This window comes from Colobus angolensis, unplaced genomic scaffold (assembly GCF_000951035.1).
Source record: "Colobus angolensis palliatus isolate OR3802 unplaced genomic scaffold, Cang.pa_1.0 Scaffold159, whole genome shotgun sequence".
NCBI classification, from domain to species: domain Eukaryota; kingdom Metazoa; phylum Chordata; class Mammalia; order Primates; family Cercopithecidae; genus Colobus; species Colobus angolensis.
Window position 1 is genome coordinate 6233770 of NW_012114699.1, and position 13017 is coordinate 6246786.

Sequence of the window (13017 nt, forward strand, 5' to 3'; positions counted from 1 at the left end):
CTCCATCCCCACAGCAAAAGCAAGTGCTTGAGCCAGAGCCCAGAGTGTGGGAGCTAATGGGAATCAGCTTGCTGGAGGGAAGGGGACCAAATTAAGGAATGGCTGGGGCTGGGCTGCTGAGAGGGGGCTGGGAAAAGCAGGCTGATTGAGACCAGCTGTTGTGCCTCTGTCTCTTGAGATCTTTGGACTCTGCCCAGGATAGCCTCACACCCTATCCTAGACAACTAGGAACTTACACAGTCCGCCTCGGGCAGCCCAAAGCTCCTCTACCCACCCTGGCTCCCAGAGCCCTCCAAAACAAAAGACCAGAGAGGCACTCTCCATCCAGCAGCCAGACGCCTCCTTCTTGACGCCAGCCCCTACCCACTGTCTGCTCGCGCCCAGGAAAGGCTTGAAGGAAGAGGCCAGGGAAAGAGCCCTCCCTCTCTCCCTTGTCCCTCCATCCACCCAGCGCCTGCATCTGGAGACCCTATGGCCCGGGCTCACTGGGGCTGCTGCCCCTGGCTGGTCCTCCTCTGTGGTATGTGCATCCTAGCTTCCACTGGAAGGCAGCTCTGACCTCTCCCCTCTGAGCTCAGAAAGGGTTGGAGTGAGGGTTGGGGCACGAGTCTCTTTTTCTGTTGCTTCGTCTCTCTGACTTGAGGAAGAGGCACCTCAGGGCCAGTGTTGGGGGCCCTCGTGACTTGGATCGAGTCTGGTTTGGCACCTTTACATTCCCCCGTTAAAGAAAAAATATTATTCTGACACTCGTTAAAAAGGTAAGGAAAACTTAATTTAAGACTACAGCATTGCAATAGAGGAGAGAGATGGGACTCAACTCTGATTACAGAAAAGACTTCCAGGGATCTGTAGCCAAGGAGCAGAGTGAGGGGGTCAGTGGATGGAAAAGTATTAAGAGGAGATAGCAAGGGTAGGGGGATTCTTGCTAAACCGACTGAACAGGATTCTTGCTGACGGCAGGCCAGAGTGATCAGGTATCAAGGGTGTCTAAACTGACTTAGCAAGATTCTTGCTAAGACTGGGTGATGCAGGCCTGGCAAGGGCAGGACAGACACAGAAGGCCAAGGTCAAGGCCAAGTGGAGAAGAGGCTTTGGGGGAGCCTAACTAAACTTTGGTCAGGGAGAGAGTCTTCATCACTCCTGCGGCACCCTCTCTGTCCTCAACTAGGTGCCCAGCCCAGTGCTCCCACCTTAGCCTTCCTTTCTTTGTTATCTGTCGGCAGGGCCTGATCAGTCACTCAGTGTCCAGTTCCTGAGCACATACCCAGAGCCAGGCCTTGTGCCAGGGACCACAGAGTCATTCAGCTGCAGAGCCTGCTCTTGGGAACCCCTGGCCTCAGAGAACAGCATATTCTGGTGTCCAGAGAGACATAAGTTGGCTGTGTCCCGCTTCTTATGTTAGCATCTCAGTGCCAACATTTTGTCAGGGATCTGTTTCTACAGAAATGGGTGTTCATTTTCTTAAATGAACAGTATGGGTCACATCTGATCCTTGAGTTTATGAGACCAAGACAAAATCACGCAGAGCGTTCATGGTGATGAACCCCAGCCATCCTCCTTGCATCTGTAGCTCAACCCACTCAAAAGTGTGGCTGGGTGTGGTGGCTCATGCCTGTAATCCCAGCTCTTTGGGAGGCCATGGCAGGCGGATCACTTGAGGTCAGAAGTTCGAGACCAGCCTGGCCAACATGGTGAAACACCATCTCTACTAATATTACAAAAATTAGCCAGGCATGGTGGCACACATTTGTAATTCCAGCTCCTCAGGGGGCGGAAGCAGGAGAATCGCTTGAACCCAGTAGGCAGAGACTGCAGTGAGCCAAGATCATGCCACTGCACTCCAGCCTGGGCAAAAGAGGGAGACTCCATCTCAAAAAAAAACAAAAACAAAAACAAAAAAAACAGCTGCGGAGGGGTGTTGGGTGCAGTGACTCACGCCTGTAATCCCAACACTTTGGGAGGCCGAGGCGGGTGGATCACTTGAGGTCAGGAGTTCGAGACCAGCCTGGCCAATATAGTGAAACCCCATCTCTACTAAAAATACAAAAATTAGCTGGGTGTGGTGGGTGCATGCCTGTAGTCCTAGCTACTTGGGAGGCTGAGGCAGGAGAATCGCTTGAACCCGGGAGGCAGAGATTGCAGTGAGCTGAAATCGCCCCACTGCACTCCAGCCTGGGTGACAGAGAGAGACTCTGTCTCAAATAAAAAACGGGTGAGGCCAGGGGGAGTGTAACGTCTCCCCACACTCAGGGCCCCATTACCCTCTAGAGAAATCCCTCTCTAAAAGACAGAGGGGTTAGAGGCAAGGACTATCAGAGACCACTGGGCTTTCAGGGCAGGAAGGGACTTTGTCTAATTCAAGCCCCTCCTTTCCAGAGGTCCAGAGCCTGGAGAACTTAGTCCAGTGCCTAGCACACAGTAGGCACTTAGGAGATGTTTGCTCAATATTGGGGGGGGTCACTCTTGAGTCACTCTAAATTTGGGGCAGAGCCTTAACTGGAAACTAGATCTCTATATACTCTGTCCCTTCTGTGGCATCACCCTTTCCAGGCCCACGTCTCATACTTGGTAGAGTGGGAGGACAGAAAGGACACTCACCTCTTTTGTATTAAGATGGCCTGGGTTCAAATCCCTGTTCTACCACTGACTGCTGGTGGCACAAGTTAGACAAGTTACCAGATATATCTGGGCCTTGACTTGCTCCTCTGCAGAAAGTGAACAATAATTTCCACCTCATAGGGATGTCACAAATATCAAATGAGATACTGTAGGTGAATTGCTGCGTTCAGTATCTGGCACATAGTAGGGTGTCTTTAAATGCTTATTAATCCACCTTTCCTCACCATAGAAGACCGGGATTTCTGTCTAATATATTGAAAATGAACCTGGAACGAGAGGCAAAGCTTTGGACTCTAAGAAACAGTTCAAGCAGGCCTTGAATTGAAGTCAACCCAGTGTATTATACAATTAGATTTATAAAAGGCTAAAATGAAGGTGGGGTGATTATTTAGTGCGATCCTCTAGAGCATTTCAAAGAAAATTTGATAACAAAAATTTAATTTACACACAACTTTTCCACTTCACTAAACCCTGAAAAGATCCAATTAGATTAGAAGAAAAATTGATTTAATGAGCACTAAAACCCATCCAAAAATGGCAATCACTTGTCTATGAAACAGATTTATTTGATTGTGACCCAGGGTGCTATCCAATTCAGCCTGATTTCCTATGAAATGTGATTATTTTTATCCTCAAGTAGAGCTGGCCAGCTTCGTGCGTTTCAAAGGACGGAGGCCCTGCGGGGCGGGCTGAGGGAGGATACGCCTTCCCTCTCTAGTAACTAGCTGGTCCCCAAATGACCCTGGATTTCTCTCCGGGCTTCTAGCTTGTGCCTGGGGCCACCCAAAGCCAGCGGACCTTGGAGGGCAGGATGTGAGAAACTGTTCCACCAACCCTCCTGTGAGTGGCCCCCGCCCCCGCCCCGCGCACAGCCCCCCTCCCCCCCAGCGCACCTCCCTGCCACCCTGCCCCACGCACCCCTGCACCGAGGCACCCCCGCTGTGCCCTATCGTCTTCTCCATCCCCCATTCGCTCAGTTGGTAGCCCCTCCCCCTACCAGGCTTTCTCCTGATTTCCGGACTCTGGGGCCCCTCCCCCCTCCACTCCCTCCCCTCCACATCAGTGCCCTCCCCTCCCTCCCACTCATTCCCGCAGCAGGTTATCTGTTTCCGTGCTGATCTGGGTCTGGGAAACCCCGCTAGGAGGAGGGAGGAGGGCAGGAGGGCCCTAGCTGGCCTTTGGCTGAGGCCAGGCAGAGGCGAGAAAGATGGGAGGGAAAAAGGACAAATTCTAGAGTGACAGCAAAAGGAGAAGCACAGAAGGGAAGAGGGAGGAAGACAGGGGTTAGAAGAGCCAACGGAGGCCGGGCACTGTGGCTGACGCCTGTAATCCCAGCACTTTGGGAGACCAAGTCGGGTGGATCACCTGAGGTCAGGAGTTCGAGACCAGCCTGGGCAAAATGGTGAAACCCCGTCTCTACTAAAAATAAAAAAAAAATGAACTAGGCATGGTGGTGGGTCCCTGTAATCCCCGCTACTTGGGAGGCTGAGGCAGAAGAATTGCTTGAACCCAGGAAGCAGAGGTTGCAGTGAGCCGAGATCGTGCCACTACACTCCAGTCTGGGCAACAGAGCGAGACTCTGTCTCAAAAACAAAACAAAACAAAACCAAAACCAAAGAAGAGCCAACGGAAAGGCAAGAGGGGGAGGCCTGGGGTGTGAAGATGAGGAAAAGGTCACGCAGAAGGGGCTTCAGTAGTCAGCTTCCTAGCTGGGGAGCAGAGTGATTCTTTCTACAATCAGAGTAGGGCTAAGGGGTAGGCATGCCAGCAGTACTGTAAACCATGGGAAAAACGCAGTACATCTGCTAGCAATATCAACTTTATGGGACCCCCTGGGGCAGGCAGGTGGGTGGGCGAACCACATTACTTTTATGTTAAAACAAACATGGATATATTGTGGAGTAGAAAGCAAAACAGCACAAACGAAAGCATGCTTTTCGTTTTAAAGCTAAAACGACCTGTAAAGAAATAGAGAACTGGTCTGGAAAGGGTCTTTCTGGGCAATATCTCAAACTGCTGGGGGCATTCATTCACTCTTCTCTGCCATTTGGGACCAGTGGGTGGCAACCTGAAAAAGCCCTGCCAAGGGAAGGTTGCCAGATAAAATACAGGACACCCAGTTACATTTGAATTTTAGATAACAAATAAGAATTTACTGCAAGTATGCCCCAAATTGTGCATGTTTTAATGTAAGTATTACATTAAAACATTATACATTGTTTATTTGAAATGCAAACATAACTAGGTGAGTGTCCTGTATTTTTATTTGCTAATCTAGCAACCCTACCCCCAGGTAGCCAAAGAAGGACCGTCTGCATGGCCTGGCCCAGTGCCAGAGCTCAGACCCCTGCAGTTCTCACCCACACCCGCATCCCAGACTCAGGTCCCGTTACTGTCACAAGGGGTCCCTTTCCAAACTCTTCAACACCTCCATCTCCACCCAGCCCAGGCATCTTTATCTGGACTAAGCGGTAATATCAGTTGCCGCCCCAACCCTTCCCAAGCCAGGTCAGCCTAACTTTCCCCAACCCCTGCTTCAGGAGAGGCTGGGGGCTCTTCTGGAGGCCAGGGGCCCATGTGTCATTTTCTCTAAGTAACGTGTGTATCTGTTTGTTTGTGTCTCAATATCTTCTTGTCATCTGTCAGTACCTTCCAGTTACTGTGGTCAACACCACAGTGTCACTCTCAGCCCTCCGCCAGCAGATGCACACCCAGAATCTCTCGGCCTACATCATCCCAGACACGGATGCTCACATGGTAAGAGACGGCTTCTCTCCCCCTTGCCCTCTCCAATACCCTGGGTCAGAGACCACAAACAGTAGCTGTTAAAACTCAGAAGATTAAGGCAGAGAAAGGATCTGACGGGCAAAGGGAGGGAAGTGGAGAGCATGGACACGGCAGTTTTAGGGCAACTGAAAGAATGCATCCTTCTACATAGGCGGGGAGACATTGCCAAACCTCCTTAACCTCAAGAAATTAAACTATAAACAACTTCAGAATCAATTTTCATCAATTCCTAGAAGGCAGATCCAGAATGAATGTTTAGGGTATCCCTGCCCTAGGAGGTTAGAAGGTGGGCTGGAAATTGGACTGGAAGAACTCTAAGCTCCCTTCCGGCCCAGGGCTTCCCATACTCTGTGGAATGGAGTAGCAAATGATCCAAAATCCTGGGTTATGGGAGTGCGGGGTTGATTGTGGAGGGGGGCACCCATCCCACCGCTTCCCATCACTAGCTCCACCCTCCATACCATCCACCTTTCCAACACCAGCCCATTTGGGAGAGAGGGCATTTTCAGTGTCAATGAGCTTGTTTGAATTAGTTTTCCTACATGCTGGGAAGGGCTAAGAATGTTGGGTAAATGTCTGAACTTCCCTGAGCCTCAGTTTCCTCTTCTGCAAAGAGAAATGAGTCTGTAATGAGATCTATCTCCAAGGATTATGAGGATCAAAATATGATAATATGTAAAGCCCTTTGCAGAAGTTATGATGTTCCCAGTCTACTGTGCTTGACTCAGGAGGGGACAAGGGTTAGCTGGAGGGGAAAACCCAAACGAACCAAAAGACAGGACCCTGGACTGCATAGAATTTGCAGGGCAGGGCAACAAGGCTCCTTTGCAGAACAGTCCAGTGTTGCACTGAGTCCAGTGTGGATGGGGCGGGGCGGGGGGTGTTGAATTGCAAAAGTTACAGTTGCTCAAAGGAAGGGAAGATATTGAAGGCTGGGAGAGTTACAGAGGGCTTCCTGGAAGAGGCACTTGGTGTGCTTGGGCTTGTAGCTGACAAGGGGTTGGAGCCGACAGACAGAAATAACTGGGACGTGGTTGGGGGCCTTTCATGTGGGATCTGACACCACGAAAAAGGCTAATGATGGTGTTGTTGATTTCCTAGAACGAGTACATCGGCCAACATGACGAGAGGCGTGCGTGGATTACAGGCTTTACAGGGTCTGCAGGTGACAATCATTACCCAGCCCCATTGCTTTTGTTGGTAGATCCAGAGGTGGTCACAGAGGACCTAATGTGGCTAGTGTCTCAGCATCTGGGACCCCAGAACCTACTGTAGAGAAAACCCTTCTACTCTCTCTGTCTCCCTCCACCACCCCAAAGCTATCATATTCCCCAGGGCACATATCTCATAGCCCACCAGCCACTTTCTGTGTAGAAATGAGGCAGATGTGTAGAAATGAGGCAGAGGCTGCCTTCCCATGCTCATTACCTCTGCTGCAGCCAGGCCCAGTCTGGCACTCCTGGGCTCCGTTTCTGCATAGTTGCTACTTCTACCTCTAACCACTTAGAATCTGCCAATTCCCTTCACCTGAGGGCTCATTTGGGGCAAAGCTTTCCTTTGCCAGTTGCTTTATGGACAACATCACTTCACATGGCCAAATGAGACACAAACAGAAGCCCTTGATGAGATGACAGTGTCTGAAGGGGCCTCGCAACGTGATCCTGGCCCATTGAATGAAATCCAAGTTTCCTTTTCTGATCCTCAAACGTTCCTCCTTGGGCTTCAAACTACCCTGCCTCGTGCATCATAGGCTCTTTTTCCCTTTGCCAAAATCTCTGGATTATTCTTCCCCACCAGTCCTCAGCTGAGCCTCTGCCTTAGCGTCCTGATTAGCCACCGAGTCTTTACGCTGAGCCCCATCTTTCCTGAGAGCGCCTACTTGCAGCCAAAAGTTGACCTCACTTCTGCTGAAAGTCCACAAGCAGCCGTCGACACAAAGCAGAGGTGCCTGATTCAGGACACCTTTCTGCCAGCTCCCCCCATAGCTCTTTTTAACATCTCCTTCCTCACTTCCTTCCAATGGAGGAGAGAATCTCTTTCCAGAGGCCCCTCGTGGCATTCTCAGAGCCAGCACTGCATTGCACATCCATCAGCTGATGCCATGTTCCTCCCCTTCACCCTCACCTGCAAGTTTCTCTGTTCTGCCCCAGGAACTGCAGTGGTGACCATGAAGAAAGCAGCTGTCTGGACCGACAGTCGCTACTGGACTCAGGCTGAGCGGCAGATGGACTGCAACTGGGAGCTCCATAAGGAAGGTAGAAGGGCCGCATGGATTTGTCCCCCAAGTCTTGGGACCTGGACTAGGTTCAGGAAGATATAGGTGAGAGCATGCATGTAAGACCATGCTGGGTCCCTATGGGGAGCTTAGGAAATTTGAGGCCATCACTGACCTTCAAGGCTGATCTCAAGGAAGACACACGTGGTAGGACCGTCAGACAGAACCCCTGGCTGCAGGGCCTTGGGCTGGCCCTGGGGGTGACCTCTGCATTCCTTCCTATCTTTCTTTCAGTTGGCACCACTCCTATTGTCACCTGGCTCCTCACCGAGATTCCCGCTGGAGGGTGTGTGGGCTTTGACCCTTTCCTCTTGTCCATTGGTATGGTCTTCCCTCAGTCCCTGAATTTGTCCATGCCAACAAGGGTGACTTAGCTTTCCTGGGATATAAAGAAATGGACCTTGGTAGAAGGAGGGGTGGTGGGACTATAAAGATAGAGCATTTGAAATTGTAGTTGCAGAATGTTTTGCAATGAGGATGTATTCATGGAATTGTGTAATTAAAATACAGTTAAAAGAATCAGTACAAATATTTTAAAATCCATGAGTGCAGAGACCCAACCTAGAAGACTCAGTGAATCATTAAAGATCCAGTGGATGAATAGGCAGAATGTGCTTGAACTCAGAACCATCCTCTGTGCCCTGGAACCCTGCCAATGATGTTGCTGGAATCACATGGTAACCCTCTTCTGGAAGGTAGCTTAGAAGGGTCAAAAGAGTTGGGAGGGCCTCTGAGTTTTGTTTTGTTTTGTTTTGTTTTTTAAAAAAAGGCCCCTGAGAATACAACTCTCTGAGTTCTGGGGCCCCAGACAGCTGGCCAGCGCGTTCCCCCAAAGAGGAGTCCTTATGAATATGTACTGAAAGGCTTGTGCTTTAGAACTGGCTTCTTTGCCAGCCTGTCCAATGGCCGGAACATCACCATTCCTTTGGACTGTGACATTGAAGCCCTGATAAAATAATTAGTGCCCAAAAGAAGGACCACCCACAGCCACTGGCAATGTAAAAGACAAGCTTAGCCAATTTGTGGCGGTCAGTGTTCGAGTAGGCTCAGGGCATTAGGCTTGGAAAGCAGAAAGAGGATGAGAAACATACCCCAGCATGGGCACACATGCCGGGGGAGGGGGGGCAGGCTGCTGGGGCAGGCTCAGGGCAGCTGGGCTGCAAATGGAGGCAAAGGGAACCAGGACTAACTTTGCTTGAATCACAATTTTTTTCCTGAGGTATAAATGGGCAAGGGACAAGTGACTCCTTCCTGTCTCTGCAGACACCTGGGAGAGTTATAATCTGGCCCTCCAAGGCTCTAACAGACAGCTGGTGTCCATCACAACCAACCTTGTGGACCTGGTGTGGGGATCAGAGAGGCCACCGGTTCCAAATCAACCCATTTATGCCCTGCAGGAGGCATTCACAGGTGATTCAGTAAGCCCAGTTTCCTTCCCAACTTGTAGCAACGCAAGTCCCAGCTGCTATTCCGTAGGTGGCGAACTTCATCATCAGAGGTACCAAAGCAGTGGTTTGCAAACCTTAACATGCACATGAGTCACCTGGGATGCTTGTTTAAAATGCAGATTTCAGGGCTCCCTCCCCTTGAGGAGTCTGAATCAAAATGTCCTCCGACCATACTTAGAAAATGTTGGATTAAAGAATGTTAAGGTTTGAAGCAAGATGGAGTAGGAAGGGAGGAAAGAAGGAAAACAGAGAAAGATGAGAGGAAATATCCAACCCCTTTCAAGAGAGATAAAAAAGCATGATATGATTTGCTTGTCTGGTGGCAGAGACTGATCCATAATGAATCATTCAGACCTTTACTTCTGACCCTCTTGTGATAAAGAATTTAGATTTGTGAGATGGCTGGGGTCAGGTGGGCCAGGAGTGGACAGAATAAGTAAATAACTAAGTTCAGAATCATTCTGTAGCACAGATTACAGTTCAGCTTTTGCTGGACCAATCAAGAAAGTTAGAAAAATATAACATCAATAACCTTGACCCTGTTGACACTATCTAAATACATCACAAAAGAACAGTATGTTGTAAGATTCCTGTAAGTCGTAACTAAAGTCCTGACCAGGACCGGGCTACTGATTATGAATCAGTATCTTGGCCACCAACCGCTCCTATCTCCCTGGGAATTCTGAATGAGCCAATGAACTTGGATTCCTAGTAACAGTGATCAAGCCAAGAGATCCCTTTCCACATGCAAGTCCACACAATTTCTCATTTAGAAAGGAGCCAATAAAGCAGAAGGGAGATTTCAAAATAGCAGCCATGATGAAACAAGTGAAAATTGTGTCCATTTTTCTTTATCTGTTCTGATGTAAACTGTAGAATCATTCTTTCTGCATCTTGACACCATTTTAAAAGAAACTTGCTATCCAAGACTGTTAAATCATAAATAAAACTCATCTTATTCAGATAAAGAAAGTCAAAGTTATGTCGGGAAGGGGAGGAGAAAAAAAAGAAAAACCTTTCTGGGGCTGGAAGGGTTTTGTCACTTCCCAAAAGTGAGGGGATGCCGAGTCATCGCACGCTGCCAGTCTTCAAGAAAAAGGCACCTGGAGCTTGAGTTTGGAAGCCGGAGAACAGAGTTCAGCTTCAATAAGCTTATAGAGATGAGAGAGACTTTCCAGCCACTTGCAGGTTTTAAAGGAGAAAGGAGAGTGCAAAGGGCAGAACAAGAAAAGTTCGCTACTCAAAGATACCTGTACGCACCAGACCGTTGAAATTTGGGTTCATTTGGTTTCTCGGAAAGGTATCATATTCCTGAACCTTGAAAACATAATTGCAAGTGAAAGAAGCCAGTCAGAGGAGGCCTGGCCTTCTCAATGGAATTGTACAATTCCATTTGTATGAAATATCCAGCATTGGCAAATCCATAGAGACAGAAAATAAATTAGTGGTTTCCTGGGGCTCAGGGGAGGGGGGATAGGGAGTGACTCCTTAGTGAGCACAGGGTTTCCTTTGGGGATGATGAAAATGTTCTAGAATTAGATCGTGGCGATGGTTGCACAACACTGTGAGTGTGCTGAAAGCCACTGAATTGTGCACTTTCAAAAGGTTAAAATGATACATTTTATGCTATGTGTATTTTACATATAACATAAATTATGTGTTAAATATGTAGTAAAATAAACCTGCAAAATGTATTGTACCCAAAGCTTTGGTCATTGTTGAATAGTTTTACCAGTTTACACGAAATATTTTTCACGACATTAAGTTATTTATGCTCATATCTGAACCCAACTAGGACTCTTTATGGCCTTTGGCCAGCAAACTCCTAGTCCTGCCTAGTGTAGATTCTTTGAATACCTTACAGGGGGCAGAGACAGAAGATGAAAACTAAAGTCCTAGAACCTGGATATAAGCATCTGAGAAAGGACGGTGCTGTGACACAGAGTTTAAGGACAGATTTGGAGACTGACGATGTTATCAAGACAGTAGTGTCTGTACAGATTAAGAGCGTGGACCATGCAGTCAGACAGACCAGAGTTCGAATCCCAGCTCCGTGTCTTGCATCCATGAAACCCTAGACAAGTCACTTTACCTCTATGAAGCCTCAGTTTCCTTATCTGTAAAATGGGATGGGTAAGAATTAGAACAATGCACATGGAGTACTTAGACCAGTACCCGTGGCTTAGTAAATACTACAGTTATTGCAGAGGAGAAGGTTGAACATGGCCCCAGCCCTACCCCTTTGTCCTTCAACTAGAACTGCTCTCCTGATCTCAGTCTGCATGCTTATTTATTAATCAGAAAGATACAAGAGTTACTACATCTCAAGATACCATTGAGTGTCCTTCACAAATATTAATTCATTCCATCCTCATAGCAACCCTATTGAGGCAGATACTTATTATACTTCATCCCCATTTTACAGATGTGCAAAATGAGACACAGAGGGATAAAGTAATTTGCCCAAGGTCACCCATCCAGTAATGGCAAAGCCAGGATTTGAGCCCCATCTTGGTGCAGGGCCCATGTCATTAATGAGTACACAAGTAAGAGTTTGTCTGAGGAAAGGGTTCTGCTGCTTTTTAAGAGGATGCAAAACTGTTGCTCTGAGGCTGACCTTCCAGGAACCAAGTGCCAAAGGCAAGGTCTGTCACTTACACTTTCTTTGGGCTCCTTTGCTTCTAGGGAGCACTTGGCAGGAGAAAGTATCTGGCGTCCGAAGTCAGATGCAGAAGCATCAGAAGGCCCCAACTGCCGTCCTTCTGTCGGCGCTTGAGGAGACAGCCTGTGAGTGTGGATTTGCAGACATGGGTAGCCGCCTGGGTCTCCCCAGTGCCCCAAGCCTCCCAGGCCCTGTAGCACAAAGCTAGCTCCTCCCCAAATAACCGTGTGCCCACCAGTTCTTCAGAACTCCATGGCCACAGCCTGTGAAAACCAAGAAGGGTAAGGGGGCAGGAGCTCATGGCTGCAGAAAAAGGACTCAAGGTAGCCCTGAGCAAGCCGGTACCAGCCCACAGGCCACCAGAGGAATGAACTGACCATGGCAGCAAAGTGCTTCCATCCTATTAAGGGGAGGAGGACCAGCAAATGCCTCCCAACAACTTAGCCACTACCCCAGGGCACTCACACTCCCAGCTTTAGCACCCAGTGGGACCCTACTCTTTCTGGCATGGCTCAGGGCTTCTTGTCTGATCCCTATGGCTGGGCTTCAGATATTCCAGGGACCCACTGGAACTGTGTGCTGACTGCTAAGTATCTGCATTTTTCTGGGGGGAAAGAGCCATAACTTTCAACAGCATTTCAAAGACCGCCCCCCTCCCAAAAAAAAAAAAAAAAAAGATTGAGTAACATGCAGAGGTAGATGATGCAAGCATGTTGCTGGTAATCTTTGGGGGCCAAAAGACCGCCCCCCTCCCAAAAAAAAAAAAAAACAGATTGAGTAACATGCAGAGGTAGATGATGCAAGCATGTTGCTGGTAATCTTTGGGGGCCAAAAGAAACTGTAGGGCAAAAGTGTCAGAAATGCTTGCCTCAGGCCAGGCACAGTAACTCACGCCTGTAATCCCAGCACTTTGGGAGGCCAAGGCGGGCGGATCATCTGAAGTCAGGAGTTCAAGACCAGTCTGACCAACATGTTGAAACCCCGCCTCTATTAAAAATACAAAAATTAGTTGGGCGTGGTGGCGGGCACCTGTAATCCCAGCTACTTGGGTGGGTAAGGCAGGAGACTTGCTTGAACCTGGGAGGTGGAGGTGGCAGTGAGATCTTGCCACTGCACTCCAGCCTGGGTGACAGAGCAAGATACTGTCAAAAAAAAGAAAGAAAGAAAGAAGGAAGGAGGGAAGGAAGGAAGGAAGGAAGGAAGGAAGGAAGGAAGGAAGGAAGGAA

General features: G+C 48.7%; 1 protein-coding gene across 1 annotated transcript in view; it reads left to right on the forward strand.

Annotated features, from left to right (window-relative positions):
- Nucleotides 1–206: 206 nt before the first annotated feature.
- The window catches only part of XPNPEP2 (X-prolyl aminopeptidase (aminopeptidase P) 2, membrane-bound), a 30801-nt gene continuing 17990 nt past the window's right edge, over nt 207–13017 (forward strand). Inside the window, exons 1-8 of the mRNA XM_011936972.1 lie at nt 207–520; nt 3386–3459; nt 5266–5376; nt 6508–6571; nt 7557–7661; nt 7916–8002; nt 8945–9091; nt 11815–11916. Coding sequence (XP_011792362.1) covers nt 472–520; nt 3386–3459; nt 5266–5376; nt 6508–6571; nt 7557–7661; nt 7916–8002; nt 8945–9091; nt 11815–11916 — 739 coding nt within the window. The 5' untranslated portion in view covers nt 207–471. The remainder of the gene's footprint in view (nt 521–3385; nt 3460–5265; nt 5377–6507; nt 6572–7556; nt 7662–7915; nt 8003–8944; nt 9092–11814; nt 11917–13017) is intronic.